The sequence below is a fragment of the Protopterus annectens genome, chromosome 4.part0 (assembly GCF_019279795.1).
Source record: "Protopterus annectens isolate FY-2018-M chromosome 4.part0, PAN1.0, whole genome shotgun sequence".
Lineage (NCBI taxonomy): Eukaryota > Metazoa > Chordata > Ceratodontiformes > Protopteridae > Protopterus > Protopterus annectens.
In genome coordinates, this window is record NC_056733.1 from 908,345,234 (window position 1) to 908,366,853 (window position 21,620).

The 21,620-nt window shown below is 38.0% G+C and overlaps 1 protein-coding gene across 4 annotated transcripts in view; it reads right to left on the reverse strand.

Annotated features, from left to right (window-relative positions):
- Positions 1–21,620, reverse strand: part of CABP1 (calcium binding protein 1) — a 503,354-nt gene that overhangs the window by 135,608 nt on the left and 346,126 nt on the right. For all 4 annotated transcript variants that reach the window (XM_044068868.1, XM_044068869.1, XM_044068870.1 and 1 more), the window contains one exon: positions 3,149–3,179. In XM_044068868.1, the coding sequence (XP_043924803.1) occupies positions 3,149–3,179 (31 nt within the window). The remainder of the gene's footprint in view (positions 1–3,148; positions 3,180–21,620) is intronic.

Genomic DNA, 21,620 nt, shown 5'->3' on the forward strand with positions numbered 1-21,620 from the left:
TATAGTCAGAGTCTGACCATGATAACACATAACTGCTATAGTCAGACTCATAACTGCTATAGTCAGACTCTGACCATGATAACACATAACTGCTATAGTCAGACTCTGACCATGATAACACATAACTGCTATAGTCAGAGTCTGACCATGAGAGCATATAACCACTGCAGTCAGACTCTGATCATGGGAGCACATAACCACTGCTGTCAGACTCTAACCATGATAGCACATAACTGCTATAGTCAGACTCTGACCATGATAACACATAACTGCTATAGTCAGACTCTGACCATGATAACACATAAGTGCTATAGTCAGACTCTGACCATGATAACACATAACTGCTATAGTCAGACTCATAACTGCTATAGTCAGACTCTGACCATGATAGCACATAACTGCTATAGTCAGACTCTGACCATGATAACACATAACTGCTATAGTCAGACTCATAACTGCTATAGTCAGACTCTGACCATGACAGCACATACTTGATAGATTCAGTCCCTAACTGCGACAGTATAGAACTATGTGACCAGGCTGTAATCATGTAAATTCATAACTGCTGCATTCATACTGTAAGCATGACAAAATGCACATGCTGCATTCATGCACACTAATCAGTGGAGCACATAACTCCTGCAGCTAGACACACACAATGACAAAAGATTCCTACTTCAGACAGATTCTAGCCCTGGGAGCACATAATTGCAGCAGCCAGATTTGCATTGGATATTTTAATAGCTGACATATCATTAGGTTTGTCAGATGGACAGATATTTATTTTTTCCTTTAGAGGTATCTAACAGAATGTGGGAATATGAGTCTGATTTACAAGCTACAGACTTTAATTTCGCCATGAAGCAATGGAAACCTTATGAGAGGTGCTAACATCTGACGTTTTACAGCAATGCTGTTAGGTCGGACTGTTGATGGACAACTGAGGCACAAAAAGAATACAAGTATGGATTGGATAGATTACCAAAAAAGTATTTGACAGCATCCCATATTCATAGATGAAGGACTACTATAAGTGTATAAGATATACCCTATATTGGTCAATTTCAGTGCAACGACCATGAGAAAGTGACAAACGACTTTGGTGCTAAGCCATGGCAAAGAGCAAACTATCATCCTAGGGATTAAAAATTGAAAGAGGGATATTCCAGCCTGATTCTTTGTTATCACTGTTGTTTTGTCTTGCCCTTAAACCATAAAGCTGTTTACTTAACACGGCAATAAAAGAAAGTCGTATGGAACAAACGATAATTTGTTAAATAAAGTCATAGTGGAGAACTGAGAAAAGGGGAAGAATCTAAGTATGGTATGGACTTGACTACAATAAAGCATTTGAGAGTAAACTATATTCATTGATAAGAGTGCTTAAAAATGTATAAGATACACCCTACACTGCGAAAGTACATCACAGGAACCATGAAATAGTGGCAAACCACTTTGTAGTTAAGCCTCGATCAAGGACAAATTATTATTCCAGGGCTAAAAGTCCAAAGGGGCGTATTCCAGGGTGACTGTGTCACCATTGCTCTTTTGGCTTGCCCTTAACCCATTAAGTTGTCTAACAGCTTAGACCATGGCTATAATATAGCTCCTAAAAACAACAAAGTATAAAGACTCCTCATCTTCTCTTTGTCAATTTAAAAGTGTATAGCTCATCAGATGAGGAACTGAAAGCAATATCAAGTTGTCAATTTTTTTTCAGATGATATAAGAATGTCATTTGGTGTTGAAAATGTGCAAAAGCGACATTTAGAGCAGGAAAACTGCAGTACCAAGAAAACTGCCTGGGACAGGAATGTGATATAAGTGAACGAGACCAAACGGGAATGTATAAGTATTTGGGAATTGAAAGATCAACAATAAAACGTGAACACATGCAAATAAAACCTGGAAAGGAATATTTTACAAGACTTTAATTCTGAAAATGGTGTTGACATATAGGAACAAAATCCAAGCTATAAACCAATTTGCTCTTCCTGTCCTAACTTAGTTTTGGAGTGATTGACTGACCCCAAAACGTTTTGGATAGATTAGACAGGAAAACAAGGATACTTCATGCTCATCAAATGATTTATAAAAATCAGTGCATACCAAGATTATATATTCCCCGTTGCGAAGGAAGTATGGGCCTCCTTGAAATTGATTATATGTTTAGATCTGCAATCGTGGGACTGCATGCATATCTCCTGACCTCACAAGACCCAAACATAATGAAAGTTTTGAAACATGAGAAGAATAAATTTAAGATGACTTCACTGCTTAGTCTAGCAAAAGCATATCAGTGTCAACGGGAATGGAAATCAAACCAGAAGTAGATAAGAATCAGGCAGCGACTGAATGTGCCAAAAACAAAAGAATATAAGGTGAAGAATCAGATGAGAAGGCAAGAAATGTGGAAAATGCATAAGTATAGTTGCAAATATAGAAAACTCCTGGAAAAACCTCATGCTGATCAGGATCAAATGCAGGAATGGTTGCGGAGAGGCAAATTCAAACCAAAAGATGAAAGGTTAATATTGGCGGCCCAAGATAGTGGGCTACGTACTCTATTTACCCTAGCTTCTACTTCTCTATTCAAAAAACATATTAAAGAACATCTTAAAACTCAGTGGCTTTGTCCTTGTGCTAACCCCGACTGAAATCTTTTTACCCTCCTGCTCATACCCCTTTCCCCACTCCCCTAACCTAGGCTTCCAAATCTAATTACTTCTCTTTTTTTCATAGTAAGAGGATATAATATAAGGGCTTTACTCTGTCTTGCTCATGCCCACTTTTGTGTTTAGTACAATTGTGTTTTTATTTAGTTTTACTTTTAATGTAATATCTATAGTACTATAATTTTCTTTTAACCAATGCTACCTCGGTACTGTTATTATACATGTCTTTGTTATACATTGTTAACTTTGTCACTGTTCATGCCTGGAGCTTTTCTCCCCGGGCCTCTACTGAACATGGACATATATCCAGTTAGACTAGCCCGGTCAACAAATGTAAAATAAAAAAAAATAAAAAACTGATGTAGCTGCAGAATGGACATAGAATTCTAAGGCTGCAGAAAAGGTCATGTACCTGCGAGGGGCTCTTCTTCGTATATTTGGAATCAACAACAGGACACACTTCATTTTCTTACCTTCAATTTCTTCAGGTCTTAGTTGTCTGTCCTGCAATTAAAAAGAAAACACAAACATTAGATTGGTACTGGAACAAACTAAAATTTAACAAACAAGTGCAGAAGTCATAAAACCATATGCTCTCAGATTTGGCTTGCTTCTAACCCCAACTAGAGATGTTCTTTACACATGTTTTTGAGGTAACAGAGTTTTACTTGCAATCTGCCCCTCATTATGCTGGCCTCCTCTTCCCTAGCTGGTAATCTTATATTGGGTTGAATACTGTGAAGCCACAGTGTTCAGTGACTATGCTATAGACACTCTCACTACTTTGTATATCATCTCTCCCAGCCACAGCAACACACATCATCTATAAATCCATGCTTCACACTAAGCAGCAGGATGTCTCACTCCTCAACCCTCAGTTAGAGACTGACACTTCATGGAGGTGCATTTAAGCACTGGTTATCATGCAGCCTGAGGATCAAGCTCAATGCAGATATATAATAATGCAGGTAGCACATTCAGAGCTGCTAATGAGCTGCTTCCTATGGTCCAGGGTTTGATTCTCTCACTTAACCAGACAGTCCTTTGGTGCAACTGGAAAAATTAGGCTAGGCTTCTCATTGATGCCTAGTAACTACCTGTGAATCTACCCCACCGACCCACTTCTGGTAACCACACTGCACTTTGCCCTTTTCTGTCCTATCTTGACTCCAGGCATCATACACCTTCTTGAATGCCTCCACTGATTTCTTTACCAGCCATTCTAGCAGCATGTTACACTTACTCACCAGTCTTTCTGTGGAAAAGCATTTCCTCGTATCTGAGGTAGATGGTTTCCTGTGTCTGTATCCTTTAGCACCTCCTAACTTACTGCTCTCGCTCTTCAGCTCCCTTTCTCCTAGAGTCCCCTGAACAATTCTGTTCACCTACATCACCCCCATTTCCATTTTTTCTTCAAGAAGTACATGCACAGCCTAGTCAGTAGCCTTTCATAAATCCTCATTTTCGGTCTCTTCATTATCATGATTGCCTCCCTCTGCACCTGCTCTATCACACCCCCCGATATATGCAGTGGGCACAAAACTTCAATTGTGGCATCACATGTGTCTACAGAATGTGACAATAGCTTACCTACCACTTAACCCATGGTTCTAGAGATAGAACCTAGTGGCCACTGTTTCTCTGATCTAGTCCTGGTAATTGATCCCAGCTGTGTGCATACTAAGTGTTTTTTTACTTATCTGTTTTAAGCTGGAGCACTTTAAGCCAATTAATGAGCTTTTACTACACTATTTTTCCCCAGCCATTTTAAGCAGGACCTCTTCAAACACATATATGTACCCTGGTGATGTTAAGCATATAATTGACCTTCCATTTCTTACAAATGCTCATGTGGCTAGTGTTGTTATAGTCCTGGCTCCCACCATCTGCCATTACACTTATGATGTCATTCATGAACAGGTCTGTCCTGTGCTCTGTACCCAGATTTAAATCAGATATCAACACATAGGTCCCAAAAATCAATCACTGACAGAGAGCACTGTTCATTGTCCTTTCTTCAGTACTGCCTATAATTATATCATCTCTGTTCTTCTGTCTAATGATTCCCCTCTCAGTTCATTCACTAGTTTCCTAGCTGGAACAGAACTGAGGGTTTACAATACAGAGGCTGAGGCGTATGACATCATTTAGAATCTTATTATGCTCCTCCCTACTTGCCATGTAATGAAAGTTATAATGTTTGTTAAGATCTGGCTGTGACCTCATGCTAGTTGATATTTCAAAGGTGTCCTGCAGAATACTATTTTATAATTCCCAGATTTATGTTTTTTTTTTCCTCTGTCATGGAGTAGATCAGCTGTGGCATGCTTCAGTCCTTGGGTACCATCCTTCAGCCAAGGACCTATAGAACAGTCGCATGAAAGGAACTGTCAGCATTCTGATCACTTTGTTGAAGATCCTTGGGGTAGCTTCAGCTCCATGTACATTATCACCCAGCTTCTCTTTATCTGCTTGTTTGTGTCCTTCTTCTCCTTCATATAAACACACACAAATTATTCCATTAGAACTCCTACTTGTTCCCTTTATTCCTTATGCCTCAGTCTCTCTCCTTTACTGGCACATTTATGTCTGCTCCAGCTATCCATCTTTTTTCTGCATACTAGAAGAAGGCCTCCTTGGCTGCCTTTTGTCTAATGTTTTTTATAGCTACTCCTAAGCTAATGCTTCTTCCTTTCCCATTTTCTACATGATCTTTTATCTACTTTAAGTTTGTCCCTTATGATGTAAAATTGAGTCACATTGTTTTTCCTCCCAAGAAACTCCTCCATTTCCTTCAAGATCTTTATTTAGGTGACTTCTCTGAGTTTCTTTACCTTTTTGTTTCCCCTCCAGTTACCCATACTAACCCTTACTATGACCATTCTTCTGTCATGGTCTTTACCTTCTTGTACTTATTAATTGTTACTTTTTTTGCTTCAGCCTCTTTCCTTTTGTCGATAACTCTGCCTAACGGCTTGCCAGGAGTGTCTCCTCTCACCCACCAATCTTCTCTGAGCTGCATAGCACAACACCCAGAATTCTGCTTTTCTTACTGTTCTCTATACAACACAATACCCATAATTCTGTTCTTTCTTCTGCTATCCACAGAGCACATTACCCAGGATTCTGCTCTTTCTACTGTTCTCCACACAGCATAATACCCAGAATTCTGCTCTTCCCAGTGTTCTGTCTTACATGATGGACAAACCTTTCCTAGTCTGTTACTTTATTTACATCCTATTTCTCTCTAGCCTATAAAATAGCACACAGCTGCCTGACTCCGGCACATAAAACCCACTTATAATGACTAGTTTTCTCTTTCCTTTTCCTGACATGTTGATGCTCTGATTTGTATGCATTTGCTGGCATGTACACAGTGTCAGCCCCTAAACCCTCACTATTGCCTCCTTTTATTCAGCCTGCTAACTCACTCACATATGAAATCTATTCACCTTCTCCTTCTCTTGCTTTCACTTATCTTTCTTGCAGTATTTAATTGTCTGTTTAATAAATAATGCTACATCAGCCAGACCCTGCCCATCTCTTCTAAGACTTCTAGACCTGGGCACAATCACGTTATACTCTTGTTATTTGCCTAGGTCTCTGTTATCCCCATTATGTCAGCCAGTCCTGCTGTCTTCACTGCCTAAATGTTATCACTCTAACTCCGTGAAGGACTCTGACCTCTGAAGGACTCTGACCTCTGACCTGCTCATTTCTTTTGTTCTACTTCCTGCTCATCCATTCCAGTCTTATTTCTTTCTTCATCCTCTTCCTTGTGCTCAGTTTCCCCACCCTTTCTTCTTCCGTGGCCTCCACACATATCATCTTGTCTAAACTATTGAATGCTCTTCCTGTTACCTGTTCCTCACTGTCTCCTCTCTCCCTTGAGTCCCACACAGCCACGTTGCCTGCTCCTCTGCCTTTTCTGTGTCACTCTTACCATGCTAACATCTCCCATCGATGTTATCAGCTCCCATTCCTCCTAGTCTAGGAGCATTAGCCACTAGCCACTATCTTTGCCTCTGTGAGCCATATTTCCGTCCGATAGTCTGCACATCTGTCCCACATCAGCCTGTCATCCTTCCTCTTCCAGATCCTCATTTGTCTCCTGCCCTCCATACCTTCTTTATTATGCCCCCCTTAGTCTGTCATTGGCTATTCACCTTGTGAATTTTAAAAGGAAGTAGACTCACCAGGTTTGCTCAGTCAAAAATGGTGTTTATTAACTGTTAATACGTTTGTGTTATTCAAACTTTATGAGGGCTTTAAAAGGCTGTAAAGTGCTTAGAAATCTTACAAAACTACAACATAATTTGTAAAAAAAAAATAAAAAAAAGACAGCATGGGTCTAAGAATGAATTACACTTGATATCTTATTTTAGAAATATTTCAGTAATACTGTTTAAGAATCCCCCCCCCCCCAAATTAATATATACCCAAGAAAAGCCTTTTTGAACACATTGTTGCCCTTTATAGCTATGTACATGTCTAACCTGATTGGTTGATTCTAGTCATGATTGTACCAAATGTTTTATATGGAAGTGTTTTTCTAATGGAGTCTGTCCTGAAGACATGTTAGTAAAGTTTGAATTAGATTAAAGTGCTTAATTTAACTCATTTACACACCTACAGAGTCATTAACTCTGTTTGCTTTTCGACTCCAGCAGTCCTACCTCTTTGGACTACCCTGCCTCATTTAATCTCACAGAGAATAAAAGATATACTACACAAAGTTCACAATTGTTTCAGTGTAACTTAATCATACTACTGAATTATTGGACATCCAAGTTGTGATTATGCTGTTCAAATGTGAGAAAATGATTTTAAATTGAACAAGTAAGGCAAAAAAATCTGCTTTACCTGCTTAGTTGAAAACATTTGTCTTTCAATTACAATTCCTCTCACACTAAGCTCCAGGCAATTGAATTCCAGCCTGCCAGCAGTCAGGAATGCAATACTTCATTAAGTGACTGCAGCAGGTGTTACTGAGTTAATAGGCTTTAGACCTTAAGTTTCTCCCTGCTGATTCTTCCTAGCATTCTAACACTTACCAACACTCTCTTGCCCCACACACTGTACTTTACTTACCTGGCTCTCTGACTGTTTGTGCAAACCACTCTCTGTTCGACCTGGGCCAACCTGCTCCTTTCACCCTCGCTTCGCTCAAGCTCACTCTGCTTCTCTACCCTACCTCTATTCCCACCCAACCCCTCTTTCATTGCATTTATATCTACAACAGCCACATCCCTACACTATCCACCTATCACCACTCTCCACACACCCTTCCAAACCCTGCCCACATCACCAGTTCTGGATTCCATCCCTCCCTTGATTAACTCTCCCTCCACCCTATATCCTATTCTGCTACACAGTTTCCCCTCCCGGTTACTCTTCTCACCTGCCCTGGCTGTCCACCTCTACTCTTCCCATAATGGTGCTTCATCACCATTTACCATTCCTCACACTAATCTTATACATTCTCTACCTCACATATAATGTCACTAACTTCCGTAACTATCATATCTAACACTACCATTCCCCAACACATACCAACACTATAGCTCCTCTTCCATTTACACCCTATAGCTTCATACACCCTCATTTATATCACTGCAGCAACATTTTTCTATACCACTTCAGACATTTACACAACAGCTCCACTCATTCAACTACATTCAGGTATCACCGACCATGGCAAAACTTAGATACTTAGTACTACATTCCTTAACACAAATTAAACTACAGGCAGACATCCATCCCAATTCTGGCCTTAACTGTAACTCCTCTCCCAACAACTCCAACCTTCCTGACTCTACCCCAACTACTGTTATACAAAATCATGATGTCCTACCTCCATGCACCTCACTTCCCATAACCTCCAACTCAGATCTACTACTAATAAATTTCAACCTCAGAAGCTTTCTAAATAAAATAACTGAATTTCATGCTACCTTGGCCTCCTACTGTCCAGACATGGCTGTCATTACTGAAACCTGGCTAAAGCCCCATACCAAAGACTCAGAAATAGCAACTAATGGTTACAACATCATAAGGCAAGACAGAATAAACAAATTAGGTGGAGGTGTAGCTGTTATGTTCAAAGACTCTCATACAGTGGAAAAACTAAACTGTACTACCCCAGCCATCCCCAGTGCAGAAATATTAGTCTCATGCCTGAAAGTTAACCCTCAAAAAGCCATTATTTTTATTGCTGTATACCTACCTCCAGGTAAAAACCTCCCCAGTATTGAATCCTTCCTCTCTTGGGCTGCTTCCTCTTTCAGCCAGGAAACTATCATCCTAGGGGAATTCAACATTGACTGTCTCTCTTACTCCTCTACCTGCCCCACTTACTTCATTAACCAGTACAACTTCACCTAAACCATCAACAGCCCCACCCGCAATGACAAATATTCTATCAAACAGTCTATACTTGACTGGATACTAACCAGCAAGCCTAGCATGGGGCACCAAGATGGCTGCCTACCTATCACACTAAGTGATCATGCTCCGAGATTCCTAGTTAGGAAAATAATTCAGTCTCATGCATACATACCAATCAAATACATCCAGAGTAAGAAAAATGTCTCCACTGATACATTTGATCTACTACTTCAACATTGTGACTGGTCACCATTAAAAACCCTACAAATTGACCACGCAGTAGAATACTTCAATAATAAATTCTTTGAAATCTTAAATAATCTAGCCCCCAAAGCCAGACAATTACCATGGCTATCTAATGACATCAAGTCACTAATCAAACAAAGGGACAAAGCCTGGTCACGTTACTATTTCAAAAAAATTAAAAATTATTTCACCATATTTCAATAATTAAGAAATCAAGCAAGGAAAAACATCTCCAATGACAAAAAATGTACTTTCAATACACACAACAAAAATACCTGAACAACCCACAAAAATTCTGGCAAAACATCAATTATCTCCTCAACCCTGGAAAAATCACCACCCCTGCTCCCTCCACTTGTAACACCTCCAAGCCCATAGCATCACCATTTAACTCCCATTTTATTAACTCTATCACCACCCTCCTAAACAGCAAACAAGCCTGCCCACTAAATGTACCCGACCACCACCAAAAACACAAACTCTTTCACCCTCAAACCCATTCAGATGATGTATATAAAAAATTACTAAGTAAACTAAAATCCTGCTGTCTTTCTGCAGACCAACTACCCAATGAATTCCTGAAAATAGCTGCTCCATCCATAGCCTACTCCATAGCCATCCTAATTAATCGCACCATTTCTGAACACTATGTCCCCCACCTCTGGAACATTTCTTAAATAATTCCCCTTCATAAGGGAGGTCCCTCTACAGAAATCCCAAATTATTGACCAATTGCCATCCTCTCCTCATAGCAAAAATCTTAGAAAAATGTATCCACCTACAGCTTCTAAATCACTTCACCACTAACAACTTGCTATCCCCCTCACAGAACGGCATTAGGAGCAAGCAAAGTACTAACACTGCTCTAATAACCTTCACCAGTACTATTCAAAACCTCACAAATGAAGGACAATTGGTCTCTGCAATTTTTCTAGATATGTCAAAAGCCTTTGACACCATATCTCATCAATTGCTACTCAACAAACTTGCAAACTACAGTGTCAACTCATCATCATTAAGTTGGTTCCACAGCTACCTGTCAAACTGTCAACAGGTACTAAATGGGAAAACAATCTCTCTCATCTCCTGCCTGTATCTACTGGAGTATTCCAAGGATCCATACTTGGGCCCCTCCTTTTTACCATATTCACCAATAACCTAAACTCCGCCACCCAACATGCAACTATCATCCAATACACAGATGACTCCTCACTAATCTGCTCAGCCCCTTCTCCCCAAGAACTTTAACAAAAAATGCAAAAATCCTTCCTGGACATAGAAACGTACCTCTCCAAACATCAACTCATCCTAAACTCAAATAAAACTAAGCTAATGATTTTCACTAACAAATCACACAAGTTTGTCCCTCTACCCCTCTCTCTCTACTCCTCCAATGGAACAGAAATTGACCCAACTAATCAGACCAAACTCCTAGGAGTTACAATTGACAACAGACTAAAATTTGATACACACATCTCCATAACAATCAAAAAAGTCCATGACAAACTAGGCACCCTCTACAGGGCCAAACCTTACATCACCCACCAAGCCAGACTAGCCACTGCTTGAGCCCACTTACTATCTACCCTTGTCTATTGTTCACATATTTTCATCAACCTATGCAAGACTGACCTTAATAATCTAGAATCCTGCTGCACAAAATAGCTAGGTTGCAGCCAATCACCCCCACAAGAAACATCATTGCTGTTCTCTTCAGCACCTCAACTGGCTAGAACGTCCCAATCGGTTTACTCTAAACCAGCTTACCATTGTCCACAAAGTCTTACACAACCCTAACAACTGCCCTGCCCTCACAAACTTGGTCCAACCCAAAATTAACCGCAGGTCCCTTAGATCCTCTGACAAAGTACTGGTGAAAATTACCCAGTCACACAACTATTATGGTGACTCCCTCTATTCCAATAAAATAGCCAAGGTCTGGAACCCCCTACCCCAGCTCATCCAAACAAATACTAACATCAAATAGATCTGCCCTTGTACTACACCGGGGTAACACCTTCCTAATGTCTTCTCAGCTCTGTACTCTCCTTCACTTCAAACTACTAGGAGTTGTTTATTTGCTAGTAAAACTTCTGGTAAATGCATTTGTATTGCTGTAGAAGCGATATAATGTTCCCATAACTATTTGTTTTTCCACAACATCTTTGACTATTGTACTATTGGACTGTGACTTTTACTATTGTACTGCTGTATTGTGACCTTTACTATTGTACTGTTGGACTGTGACTTTTACTATTGTACTGTTGTACTGTGGCTTTTACTACTGTACTGTTGGACTGTGACATTTACTATTGTACTGTTGTATTGTGACTTTTACTATTGTACTGTTATATTGTGACCTTTACTACTGTACTGTTGTATTGTGACTTTTACTATTGTTCTGTTGGACTGTGACTTTCACTATTGTACTGTTGTATTGTGACTTTTACTATTGTACTGTTGGACTGTGACTTTTACTATTGTACTGTTGGACTGAGACTTTTACTATTGTACTGTTGTATTGTGACTTTTACTACTGTACTGTTGGACTGTGACTTTTACTATTGTATTGCTGGACTGTGACTTTTACTATTGTACTGTTGGACTGTGACCTTTACTATTGTACTATTGGACTGTGACTTTTACTATTGTACTGCTGTATTGTGACCTTTACTATTGTACTGTTGGACTGTGACTTTTACTATTGTACTATTGTATTGTGACTTTTACTATTCTACTGTTGTATTGTGACTTTTACTATTGTACTGCTGGACCGTGACTTTTACTATTGTACTGTTGTATTGTGACTTTTACTATTGTACTGTTGGACTGTGACTTTACTATTGTACTGCTGTATTGTGACTTTTACTATTGTACTGTTGGACTGTGACTTTAACTATTGTGCTGTTGGACTGTGACTTTAACTATTGTGCTGTTGGACTGTGACTTTTACTATCGTACTGTTGTATTGTGACTTTTACTATTGTACTGTTGGACTGTGACTTTTACTATTGTACTATTGTACTGTTGTATTGTGACTTTTACTATTGTACTGCTGGACTGTGACATTTACTATTGTACTGTTGTATTGTGACTTTTACTATTGTACTGTTGGACTGTGATGTTTACTATTGTACTGTTGGACTGTGACTTTTACTATTGTATTGTTGTATTGTGACTTTTACTATTGTACTGTTGGACTGTGACTTTTACTATTGTACTGTTGTATTGTGACTTTAACTATTCTACTGTTGTATTGTGACTTTTACTATTGTACTGTTGGACTGTGACTTTTACTATTGTACTGTTGTATTGTGTCTTTTACTATTGTACTGTGACTTTTACTATTGTACTGTTGGACTGTGACTTTTACTATTCTACGGTTGCATTGTGACTTTTACTATTGTACTATTGGACTGTGACTTTTACTATTGTAATGTTGGACTGTGACTTTAACTATTGTACTGTTGGACTGTGACTTTTACTATTGTACTGTTGGGCTGTGACTTTTACTATTGTACTGTTGTATCGTGACTTGTACTATTGTACTATTGGACTGTGACCTTTACTGTTGTACTGTTGAAGGGTGACTTTTACTATTGTACTGTTGTATTGTGACTTTTACTATTGTAATGTTGGACTGTGACTTTTACTATTGTACTATTGAACTGGGACTTTTACTATTGTACTGTTGTATTGTGACTTTTACTATTGTACTGTTGGACTGTGACTTTTACTATTGTACTATTGTATTGTGACTTTTACTAGTGTACTGTTGGACTGTGACTTTTACTATTTTACAGTCGGACAGTGACTTTCACTAATCTGCTCAGCCCCTTCTCCCCAAGAACTTTAACAAAAAATGCAAAAATCCTTCCTGGAAAAAGAAACGTACCTCTCCAAACATCAACTCATCCTAAACTCAAATAAAACTAAGTTAATGATTTTCACTAACAAATCACACAAGTTTGTCCCTCTACCCCTCTCTATCTACTCCTCCAATGGAACAGAAATTGACCCAACTAATCAGACCAAACTCCTAGGAGTTACAATTGACAACAGTCTAAAATTTGATACACACATCTCCATAACAATCATAAAAGTCCATGACAAAATAGGCACCCTCTACAGGGCCAAACCTTACCTCACTCACCAAGCCAGACTAGCCACTGCTTGAGCCCACTTACTATCTACCCTTGTCTATTGTTCACATATTTTCATCAACTTATGCAAGACTGACCTTAATAATCTAGAATCCTGCTGCACAAAATAGCTAGGTTGCAGCCAATCACCCCCACAAGAAACATCATTGCTGTTCTCTCCAGCACCTCAACTGGCTAGAACTTCCCAATCGGTTTACTCTAAACCAGCTTACCATTGTCCACAAAGTCTTACACAACCCTAACAACTGCCCTGCCCTCACAAACTTGGTCCAACCCAACATTAACCACAGGTCCCATAGATCCTCTGACAAAGTACTGGTGAAAATTACCCAGTCACACAACTATTATGGTGACTCCCTCTATTCCAATAAAATAGCCAAGGTCTGTGACCCCCTACCCCAGCTCATCCAAACAAATACTAACATCAAACAGATCTGCCCTTGTACTACACCGGGGTAACACCTTCCTAATGTCTTCTCAGCTCTGTACTCTCCTTCACTTCAAACTACTAGGAGTTGTTTATTTGCTAGTCAGCCTTCTGGTAAATGCATTTGTACTGCTGTAGAAGCGATATAATGTTCCCATAACTATTTGTTTTTCCACAACATCTTTGACTATTGTACTATTGGACTGTGAATTTTACTATTGTACTGCTGTATTGTGACCTTTACTATTGTACTGTTGGACTGTGACTTTTACTGTTGTACTGTTGTACTGTGGCTTTTACTACTGTACTGTTGGACTGTGACATTTACTATTGTACTGTTGTATTGTGACTTTTACTATTGTACTGTTGTATTGTGACCTTTACTACTGTACTGTTGTATTGTGACTTTTACTATTGTTCTGTTGGACTGTGACTTTCACTATTGTACTGTTGTATTGTGACTTTTACTATTGTACTGTTGGACTGTGACTTTTACTATTGTACTGTTGGACTGAGACTTTTACTATTGTACTGTTGTATTGTGACTTTTACTACTGTACTGTTGGACTGTGACTTTTAATATTGTATTGTTGGACTGTGACTTTTACTATTGTACTGTTGGACTGTGACCTTTACTATTGTACTATTGGACTGTGACTTTTACTATTGTACTGCTGTATTGTGACCTTTACTATTGTACTGCTGGACTGTGACTTTTACTATTGTACTATTGTATTGTGACTTTTACTATTGTACTGTTGTATTGTGACTTTTACTATTGTACTGCTGGACCGTGACTTTTACTATTGTACTGTTGTATTGTGACTTTTACTATTGTACTGTTGGACTGTGACTTTACTATTGTACTGCTGTATTGTGAATTTTAGTATTGTACTGTTGGACTGTGACTTTAACTATTATGCTGTTGGACTGTGACTTTAACTATTGTGCTGTTGGACTGTGACTTTTACTATTGTACTGTTGTATTGTGACTTTTATTATTGTACTGTTGGACTGTGACTTTTACTATTGTACTATTGTATTGTGACTTTTACTATTGTACTGCTGGACTGTGACATTTACTATTGTACTGTTGTATTGTGACTTTTACTATTGTACTGTTGGACTGTGACTTTTACTATTGTACTGTTGTATTGTGTCTTTTACTATTGTACTGTGACTTTTACTATTGTACTGTTGGACTGTGACTTTTACTATTCTACGGTTGTATTGTGACTTTTACTATTATACTATTGGACTTTGACTTTTACTATTGTACTGTTGGACTGCGACTTTAACTATTGTACTATTGGACTGTGACTTTTACTATTGTACTGTTGGGCTGTGACTTTTACTATTGTACTGTTGGACTGTGACTTTTACTATTTTACTGTTGTATTGTGACTTGTACTATTGTAATATTGGACTGTGACCTTTACTATTGTACTGTTGAAGGGTGACTTTTACTATTGTACTGTTGTATTGTGACTTTTACTATTGTAATGTTGGACTGTGACTTTTACTATTGTACTATTGAACTGTGACTTTTACTATTGTACTGTTGTATTGTGACTTTTACTATTGTACTGTTGGACTGCGACTTTTACTATTGTACCATTGTATTGTGACTTTTACTATTGTACTGTTGGACTGTGACTTTTACTATTTTACAGTCGGACTGTGACTTTTACTAATCTGCTCAGCCCCTTCTCCCCAAGAACTTTAACAAAAAATGCAAAAATCCTTCCTGGACATAGAAACGTACCTCTCCAAACATCAACTCATCCTAAACTCAAATAAAACTAAGTTAATGATTTTCACTAACAAATCACACAAGTTTGTCCCTCTACCCCTCTCTATCTACTCCTCCAATGCAACAGAAATTGACCCAACTAATCAGACCAAACTCCTAGGAGTTACAATTGACAACAGTCTAAAATTTGATACACACATCTCCATAACAATCAAAAAAGTCCATGACAAACTAGGCACCCTCTACAGGGCCAAACTTACCTCACTCACCAAGCCAGACTAGCGACTGCTTGAGCCCACTTACTATCTACCCTTGTCTATTGTTCACATATTTTCATCAACTTATGCAAGACTGACCTTAATAATCTAGAATCCTGCTGCACAAAATAGCTAGGTTGCAGCCAATCACCCCCACAAGAAACATCATTGCTGTTCTCTCCAGCACCTCAACTGGCTAGAACTTCCCAATCGGTTTACTCTAAACCAGCTTACCATTGTCTACAAAGTCTTACACAACCCTAACAACTGCCCTGCCCTCACAAACTTGGTCCAACCCAACATTAACCGCAGGTCCCATAGATCCTCTGACAAAGTACTGGTGAAAATTACCCAGTCACACAACTATTATGGTGACTCCCTCTATTCTAATAAAATAGCCAAGGTCTGGAACCCCCTACCCCAGCTCATCCAAACAAATACTAACATTAAATAGATCTGCCCTTGTACTACACCGGGGTAACACCTTCTTAATGTCTTCTCAGCTCTGTACTCTCCTTCACTTCAAACTACTATGAGTTGTTTATTTGCTAGTCAGCCTTCTGGTAAATGCATTTGTACTGCTGTAGAAGCGATATAATGTTCCCATAACTATTTGTTTTTCCACAACATCTTTGACTATTGTACTATTGGACTGTGAATTTTACTATTGTACTGCTGTATTGTGACCTTTACTATTGTACTGTTGGACTGTGACTTTTACTATTGTACTGTTGTACTGTGGCTTTTACTACTGTACTCTTGGACTGTGACATTTACTATTGTACTGTTGTATTGTGACTTTTACTATTGTACTGTTGGACTGTGAGTTTTACTATTGTACTGTTGGACTGAGACTTTTACTATTGTACTGTTGTATTTTGACTTTTACTACTGTACTGTTGGACTGTGACTTTTACTATTGTATTGTTGGACTGTGACTTTTACTATTGTACTGTTGGACTATGACCTTTACTATTGTACTATTGGACTGTGACTTTTACTATTGTACTGCTGTATTGTGACCTTTACTATTGTACTGTTGGACTGTGACTTTTACTACTGTACTGTTGGACTGTAACATTTACTATTGTACGTTGTATTGTGACTTTTCCTATTGTACTGTTGGACTGTGACTTCTACTATTGTACTGTTGTATTGTGACTTTTACTATTGTACTATTGGACTGTGACTTTTACTATTCTACTGTTGTATTGTGACTTTTACTATTGTACTGTTGGACTGTGACTTTTACTATTGTACTGTTGGACTGAGACTTTTACTATTTTACTGTTGTATTGTGACTTTTACTGCTGTACTGTTGGACTGTGACTTTTACTATTGTATTGTTGGACTGTGACTTTTACTATTCCACTGTTGGACTGTGACCTTTACTATTGTACTATTGGGCTGTGACTTTTACTATTGTACTGTTGTATTGTGACTTTTACTATTGTACTGTTGGACTGTGACTTTTACTATTGTACTGTTGTATTGTGACTTTTACTATTGTACTACTGGACTGTGACTTTTACTATTGTACTGTTGGACTGTGACTTTTAATATTGTACTGTTGTATTGTGACTTTTACTATTGTACTATTGGACTGTGACTTTCACTATTGTACTGTTGGGCTGTGACTTTTACTATTGTACTGTTGGACTGTGACTTTTACTATTGTACTGTTGTATTGTGACTTGTACTATTGGACTGTGACCTTTACTATTGTACTGTTGAAGGGTGACTTTTACTATTACACTGTTGTATTGTGACTTTTACTATTGTACTGTTGGACTGTGACATTTACTATTGTACTGTTGGACTGTGACATTTACTATTGTACTATTGTATTGTGACTTTTACTATTGTACTGTTGGACTGTGACTTTTACTATTTTACAGTCGGACTGTGACTTTTACTAATCTGCTCAGCCCCTTCTCCCCAAGAACTTTAACAAAAAATGCAAAAATCCTTCCTGGACATAGAAACGTACCTCTCCAAACATCAACTCATCCTAAACTCAAATAAAACTAAGTTAATGATTTTCACTAACAAATCACACAAGTTTGTCCCCCTACCCCTCTCTATCTACTCCTCCAATGGAACAGATATTGACCCAACTAATCAGACCAAACTCCTAGGAGTTACAATTGACAACAGTCTAAAATGTGATACACACATCTCCATAACAATCAAAAAAGTCCATGACAAACTAGGCACCCTCTACAGGGCCAAACTTACCTCACTCACCAAGCCAGACTAGCGACTGCTTGAGCCCACTTACTATCTACCCTTGTCTATTGTTCACATATTTTCATCAACTTATGCAAGACTGACCTTAATAATCTAGAATCCTGCTGCACAAAATGGCTAGGTTGCAGCCAATCACCCCCACAAGAAACATCATTGCTGTTCTCTCCAGCATCTCAACTGGCTAGAACTTCCCAATCGGTTTACTCTAAACCAGCTTACCATTGTCTGCAAAGTCTTACACAACCCTAACAACTGCCCTGCCCTCACAAACTTGGTCCAACCCAACATTAACCGCAGGTCCCATAGATCCTCTGACAAAATACTGGTGAAAATTACCCAGTCACACAACTATTATGGTGACTCCCTCTATTCTAATAAAATAGCCAAGGTCTGGAACCCCCTACCCCAGCTCATCCAAACAAATACTAACATTAAATAGATCTGCCCTTGTACTACACCGGGGTAACACCTTCCTAATGTCTTCTCAGCTCTGTACTCTCCTTCACTTCAAACTACTATGAGTTGTTTATTTGCTAGTCAGCCTTCTGGTAAATGCATTTGTACTGCTGTAGAAGCGATATAATGTTCCCATAACTATTTGTTTTTCCACAACATCTTTGACTATTGTACTATTGGACTGTGAATTTTACTATTGTACTGCTGTATTGTGACCTTTACTATTGTACTGTTGGACTGTGACTTTTACTATTGTACTGTTGTACTGTGGCTTTTACTACTGTACTGTTGGACTGTGACATTTACTATTGTACTGTTGTATTGTGACTTTTACTATTGTACTGTTGTATTGTGACCTTTACTACTGTACTGTTGTATTGTGACTTTTACTATTGTTCTGTTGGACTGTTTTCACTATTGTACTGTTGTATTGTGACTTTTACTATTGTACTGTTGGACTGTGACTTTTACTATTGTACTGTTGGACTGAGACTTTTACTATTGTACTGTTGTATTGTGACTTTTACTACTGTACTGTTGGACTGTGACTTTTACTATTGTATTGTTGGACTGTGACTTTTACTATTGTACTGTTGGACTATGACCTTTACTATTGTACTATTGGACTGTGACTTTTACTATTGTACTGCTGTATTGTGACCTTTACTATTGTACTGTTGGACTGTGACTTTTACTACTGTACTGTTGGACTGTGACATTTACTATTGTACGTTGTATTGTGACTTTTCCTATTGTACTGTTGGATTGTGACTTCTACTATTCTACTGTTGTATTGTGACTTTTACTATTGTACTATTGGACTGTGACTTTTACTACTCTACTGTTGTATTGTGACTTTTACTATTGTACTGTTGGACTGTGACTTTTACTATTGTACTGTTGGACTGAGACTTTTACTATTGTACTGTTGTATTGTGACTTTTACTGCTGTACTGTTGGACTGTGACTTTTACTATTGTATTGTTGGACTGTGACTTTTACTATTGCACTGTTGGACTGTGACCTTTACTATTGTACTATTGGGCTGTGACTTTTACTATTGTACTGTTGTATTGTGACTTTTACTATTGTACTGTTGGACTGTGACTTTTACTATTGTACTGTTGTATTGTGACCTTTACTATTGTACTATTGGACTGTGACTTTTACTATTGTACTGTTGGACTGTGACTTTTAATATTGTACTGTTGTATTGTGACTTTTACTATTGTACTATTGGACTGTGACTTTCACTATTGTACTGTTGGGCTGTGACTTTTACTATTGTACTGTTGGACTGTGACTTTTACTATTGTACTGTTGGACTGTGACTTTTACTATTGTACTGTTGTATTGTGACTTGTACTATTGTACTATTGGACTGTGACCTTTACTATTGTACTGTTGAAGGGTGACTTTTACTATTGTACTGTTGTATTGTGACTTTTACTATTGTACTGTTGGACTGTGACATTTACTATTGTACTGTTGGACTGTGACATTTACTATTGTACTATTGTATTGTGTCTTTGACTTTAACTATTGTGCTGTTGGACTGTGACTTTTACTATTGTACTGTTGTATTGTGACTTTTACTATTGTACTGTTGGACTGTGACTTTTACTATTGTACTATTGTATTGTGACTTTTACTATTGTACTGTTGTATTGTGACTTTTACTATTGTACTGCTGGACTGTGACATTTACTATTGCACTGTTGTATTGTGACTTTTACTGTTGTACTGTTGGACTGTGACTTTATTTTACTGTTGGACTGTGACTTTTACTATTGTACTGTTGGACTGTGACTTTTACTATTGTATTGTTGTATTGTGACTTTTACTATTGTACTGTTGGACTGTGACTTTTACTATTGTACTGTTGTATTGTGACTTTAACTATTCTACTGTTGGACTGCGACTTTTACTATTGTACTGTTGTATTGTGACTTTTACTATTGTACTGTTGGACTGTGACTTTTACTATTGTACTGTTGTATTGTGTCTTTTACTATTCTACTGTGACTTTTACTATTGTACTTTTGGACTGTGACTTTTACTATTCTATGGTTGTATTGTGACTTTTACTATTGTACTATTGGACTGTGACTTTTACTATTTCACTGTTGGACTGTGACTTTAACTATTGTACTGTTGGACTGTGACTTTTACTATTGTACTGTTGGGCTGTGACTTTTACTATTGTACTGTTGGACTGTGACTTTTACTATTGTACTGTTGTATTGTGACTTGTACTATTGTACTATTGGACTGTGACCTTTACTATTGTACTGTTGAAGGGTGACTTTTACTATTGTACTGTTGTATTGTGACTTTTACTATTGTACTGTTGGACTGTGACTTTTACTATTGTACTATTGAACTGTGACTTTTACTATTGTACTGTTGTATTGTGACTTTTACTATTGTACTGTTGGACTGTGACTTTTACTATTGTACTATTGTATTGTGACTTTTGCTATTGTACTATTGGACTGTGACTTTTACTATTGTACTGTTGGACTGTGACTTTTACTATTGTACTGTTGTATTGTGACTTTTACTATGTTACAGTTGGACTGTGACTTTTACTATTCTACGGTTGTATTGTGACTTTTACTATTGTACTATTGGACTGTGACTTTAACCATTGTACTGTTGGACTGTGACTTTTACTATTGTACTGTTGGGCTGTGACTTTTACTGTTGTACTGTTGTATAGTGACTTTTGCTATTGTACTATTGGACTGTGACTTTTACTATTGTACTATTGGACTGTGACTTTTACTATTGTACTGTTGGACTGTGACTTTTGCTATTTTACAGTCGGACTGTGACTTTTACTATTATACTGTTGTATTGTGACTTTTACTATTGTACTGTTGGACTGTGACTTTTACTATTGTACTGTTGTATTGTGACATTTACTATTGTACTATTGGACTGTGACTTTTACTATTGTACTGGTGGACTGTGACTTTTACTATTGTACTGTTGGACTGTGAC